This window comes from Tuber melanosporum, assembly GCF_000151645.1.
Source record: "Tuber melanosporum whole genome shotgun sequence assembly, scaffold_47, strain Mel28".
NCBI classification, from domain to species: Eukaryota; Fungi; Ascomycota; class Pezizomycetes; order Pezizales; family Tuberaceae; genus Tuber; species Tuber melanosporum.
Genome location: NW_003299092.1, coordinates 333,971 through 338,797, shown reverse-complemented (window position 1 = coordinate 338,797; position 4,827 = coordinate 333,971). Strand labels below are relative to the sequence as shown.

The window sequence follows — 4,827 nt, the reverse complement described above, 5'->3', positions numbered from 1 at the left end:
TGTACCGTAAGGTGCTCGTACTTGTAAAGCACCGGTATCATACTCGAGCGCTGGTATTATAGTGCTCATACCATGCCTGCATAACCATGCCTGCATAAACGATCTGGTGCTGCAGCGTACCTCAGGCGGCAATTGGTCTGGGGACCCAAGGTTGTCCGGTACCTTGCAGATTTCGTTCCAAAGGTCTTAGCCTGAGAAAAGAAACGCACCCTCATCTGCCCTGGATAAGACCATGTTTCCCTCCTTTGGGAGGTGCTCGAGGGCTTTTTGGTGGCTCGTTTCCTCTGCGGGACCAACAACACCCTACTTGTAGTTCTCTCGTCTTCCCCAATTCTGCAAATTGATCACAATTCATCTCTTTTCTTACCCTCTCGCCCCTTGTGTTGTTTTCCTTTTGCAAGATGGGTTGCGGTTTTGATTGGTTAGGTCCACCAGGAATTCCCCGAATTTGTGACCCTTTTTGTCTGGATAAATCACCGATCTTTCAACCCCGCTACAAATCCTTGGCAAGTCTGTGGAGTTTGGCTCGTACAATTGGACTTGACCTTCAGCTGGGATTTTTTTTCTTTCCTTTTTTTCCATTCTCAATCACATTTTGCTGGCGGGATTGTGGTGCTTGCTTAGATGACCCTGCGAGCAGCGTATGATACCGGATCTTGGCTGTCTCGAGGTTGCGTGTGGGTGTGAGAATCAACAGAAATGTCGCTAGCTGCCCCTGTGAAATTGCTAGCACTCGAGAACCGTACACTGTACAGTACTTGTATTCCTTGGGTATTTTTCTATGTGTTTTTTTTTTCAAATCGCATTGAAAAAAAAAAAAGATCAATCTCAGAATTACTTCTTATTGTATCATAGAAGCAAAATGGCTTTCTAAGCCAGTCTCTTGGATCTCTCTCTTTGGGGGGGGGGGTAAAGGAGCAAAGTCTAACCAAGTATGATGCAAATTGCAACTGGGCTCTGCTGCAAGCGAGGGATTATTTTGCGGGTTAGGCTAAGTTAATTCTGCACTAGCTCTATTGGGTGCGCTTGTACCAGGAGTGGAAAAGGGACATGGGCATTTGACATGGGTCGCCGCTTCTCTGTTCTCAGGTACAGTACGGTACCTCACGTTGACCACAGCAGAGCACCAACAATGAGAAACCCCCTTTTTTGTGCCATGCCCGACTCGCTGGGCGGCAGGCGACTCTCCTTATTATCTTGCCTTTGCCTCATCCCCCTTCCTTTCCTTCTCTCCTCCACACGCTCGAGGTCAACTTTCTCACGTTAACAGGGCTTTGCGCATCTTCTAATTCCTCAAACCACCGCTTCACTCCTTCAGCGGGCATTCTTTTCTGCTCTAATCTCTCTATCCTATATACCCAACAATTAACATTCCTCCATTTTTCTCGAGATTGTCCCTCCTGGAATTACTCGCGTGTTGTTGATCGACGATTAAAGAGATCATCTTTTTTCATTTTCCACTTCGTTCTTCAGTATGAGGTATTCGTTGTTCGCCGTCGCGGCTACTGCTTTGCTTTCTGGTTCGGCCGCCGCTCGGGGGCACCAGCACCGCCGCCATGCCCACCCACATGCTTTGGCTCCCCGTGGTGAGTGTGAGGTTAGTCCTCCTCAGTGCAAAACCTACACCAGCTCAATTTTGGTTCCTGTTGGTGAGTACTTGTTCAATTTCTATGCAATCGAAGAGTTGATACTAATTTGATATCGCAGGAACTGTACCACCAAGTGATGCTTCGACCGTTAAGCAGACCATGACCGTGGTCCCGGTTGTTGAGCCAACCACCACTATCAAGACCACAGTGACATACACATCCACCTCAACCAATGTGGTTACTGTCACTAAGCCCAAGTCCGCGAGCGTGCCTTCAGCTTCTTCTGCCCCGGTTGTCCCTACCCCTATCGTGACTGTCTGCCCGACACCTGGCACCTACACCATTCCAGCCCAGACGGTTGTCCTAACAAGCACCGAGACTGTCTGCGTTCCTGAGACTACTTCGCTACCTCCTGGAACTCACACTATTGGAGGTGTTACCACTGTTGTCCACACTGCTACTACCGTCGTCTGCCCGGTTGCTGCTGTTGAGACTGCTAGTGGTGTTACTACCAGCAAGGTTGTCCTGACCACCTATGTCTGCCCCACGGCTGGTACCTACACTATTGGTGCTTCAACCACCACTGTAACCGGAACCGTCACTGTCCCTTGCACGTACCCAGTCCCAACCGCATATCCTCCTGGAACCTACACCCATCCTGAGGTCGTTACCACCGTTACTGTCACCAGTGCCGTTGTTGTTTGCCCTTACACCACTAAGGGACTCCCTACTTCGGCCCCGGGTGCCCATACCACCACCCCTCTGCCTCCTGCTAGCACTGTCTCGGCCACTTCCGTTGCTTCATCTGTTGCTCCAACCACCACCCCGTTGGCTCCTTCTAGCACCGCCTCCGCCACCCCCGTCTCTTCATCTTCTGCTCCATCGAGCTCTGCTACCAGCAAGCCGGTATCTGGCGGTGGTCTTTGGGCTATTACCTACTCGCCATACACCGCCAATGGTGGTTGTAAGACCGCTTCTGAGGTCTCTGCAGACATTACCAGTATTGCTTCTAAGGGATTTCAGAACATCCGTCTATACTCCACTGACTGTGATGGTCTCAAGAACGTTGGATCTGCTTGCGAGGCTAATGGTGTTGGTATCATTCTCGGTGTCTTCATCAAGGCCGGCGGTGTCTCCACTGCTGATGAGCAGGTTAAGGATATCCTTGAATGGAAGAAGTTTGAATTGGTTGTTCTCTTTGTTGTCGGTAATGAGGCTGTCTTCAATGGATTCTGCACTGCTGAGGAATTGGCTGCCTACATCTCCAAGGTTAAGGGTCAGCTTCAGGGTGCCGGGTACACCGGACATGTCACCACTGCTGAGACACTCAACATCCTCCAAGCTCACGGTAGCGTTCTTTGTAGTGCTATGGATGTTGTCGGTGTCAACGCTCATGCCTTCTTCAACCCTCAAAACACTGCCGAAAAGGCTGGTGAGTTTGTGAAGGGTCAACTCAAGCTCGCCTCTGGTAAGATAACCCCCATTCTTTATATCCTGAGCAGTTGCTGATCAAATTTCTTTCCGCAGATGCCTGTGGTGGAAAGCCAGGATGGGTTCTGGAGGCTGGATGGCCCTCAGCAGGTCAGCCCAATGGAAACGCTGTTCCCGGTGCGGCGGAGCAGAAGGCTGCCATTGCCTCCATGGTCAAGGAGTGCCCTGGTCAAATAACTTACTTCAGCTTCGAGAATGACTTGTGGAAGACGGCAGGTGCCTTTGGTGTTGAGCCCAATTTTGGTTGCTTGGGTGTTTTCTAAACGGTTCCATTCTCTACTGAAGAAGTCTCACATGTACAACTCTAAACTTCTTGGATACAATAATTTACCTCTTTGCCATTTAGTCCTTTTTTCCTTCCCATTTGTGCAGTGAGCGGTCGTTTTTTTCGGCATTATATTGATGACTTTTCTTTGTGGGTTTTATATACTTTTATTTTTTTCTAAATTTCACTTTTCCTCGTCGTATCTTGGGAGATATCGTCCAGGGTTTTGGTGGAGATGCGGTGTGTGATTGGTATGAATTGTCCGATGTACTGTACTCGTAATGGATCTCGCAAGCGGGGTAGGGTAATTTACCGGGGAACTGATCATGGTCTGGCAACTGATCGGGTGGGCCGCTTTGGGGACCATTATTCACTTTCACTGGCAAGGATCCCTTAACTTTGACTTTTTTGTTAATGAAGACAGCGTTTTCATGATATCATATCTTGACAATCTGATTTAACCTCTTGCACATTGCCTTGAGTTGATTTAATTTGGTGCATTCGAATACCGTATGCTACTAAAAATACCGCATTGGGATGCAACTGGTCAACACAATATTAGGGTAACGTTTAACTCGTCCCCAAAAGATCCCCTTTCTAACTTTGATCACCGCTGTCATACCCATTACTACTCGAGTAACCAACCATCTAACCACCCCAACATTCTGCAAACGTGGAAGTTAGTGAGTGAGTGAGTGAAGGAATGAAGGAAACAACAACCAACCGCTCACAAAGCCGAGATTTTGTCCACTCTCTAAAGTATACTGTGGTTGTACTCATACTAGTATGCCATAGAATCGCTACTTGTTTGCCCCTCTTGGGGAGACTCCTCAGGCGGGGAGGCCGTGCGCAATTAAAAGACCCTAAAATTATTGAAGAAAACTACACCACGAAACCACCTTAGTATCTTGACTATATATGTGGTCGCACATTGTTATAATGAATGTGAAGGGTTCCAGATTTTCCATTTGTTATAGTGAGGTTTTGGAAAGAATTGCTTATAGTGAGGACAATTCGAATGGGAGCAGATGGGAGCAGGGGTGTAAATTCCCAGGGGGTTCATTCGTAATAGTGAGGTTTCCCATACAAATAGGTGAGTTCCATTATAGTGAGGTGCGACTGTACTTGCACATATCGTAGACTCTCAAATAATCCAACCACCTGGTACGTTGTTGTAGTCTAGTTGCCTCCTGTGGTACTTATAAGGTTTGGTGTTTTTTTTTTGTTCTTTTGTCTCTCACAAGGGGCTTAGCAGCTCATGTTTTGCTATGTCATTATATTCAATTATTCAAGTTTTTAGGTACTTGTTCCAGGTAGGAAGTACAACCGTATCTGAAAATAGGAGTTGTAAATTTGTAATGAGCTCGAATATTTTGCCATATATTTTAAGGGCCTGTTTGGATATCTGGTGATTGAAATCCATGAGATTGGGGATTCATGGGATTGAGGAACAGAAATCAAGAGATTGTAATTTATTTTAGT

At 47.3% G+C, this 4,827-nt stretch overlaps 1 protein-coding gene; it reads left to right on the top strand.

Moving 5' to 3' along the window:
• The first annotated feature begins 1,142 nt into the window (after positions 1 to 1,142).
• Positions 1,143 to 3,647, top strand: GSTUM_00008448001 (uncharacterized protein). XM_002840050.2 has 3 exons: positions 1,143 to 1,649; positions 1,708 to 3,057; positions 3,117 to 3,647. Exons 1-3 carry the CDS (start codon positions 1,475 to 1,477, stop codon positions 3,341 to 3,343), a joined length of 1,752 nt encoding a protein of 583 aa, XP_002840096.1. The 5' UTR covers positions 1,143 to 1,474; the 3' UTR covers positions 3,344 to 3,647.
• The last annotated feature ends 1,180 nt before the right edge of the window (positions 3,648 to 4,827 follow it).

Excerpts from the sequence above, each read along its gene's own strand:
- GSTUM_00008448001 (XM_002840050.2), top strand. The coding sequence starts at position 1,475 with ATGAGGTATTCGTTGTTCGCCGTCGCGGCTACTGCTTTGCTTTCTGGT. Across the intron at positions 1,650-1,707 it reads CTCAATTTTGGTTCCTGTTG|GAACTGTACCACCAAGTGAT; the intron begins GTGAGTACTTGT and ends TTGATATCGCAG. Across the intron at positions 3,058-3,116 it reads TCAACTCAAGCTCGCCTCTG|ATGCCTGTGGTGGAAAGCCA; the intron begins GTAAGATAACCC and ends TTCTTTCCGCAG.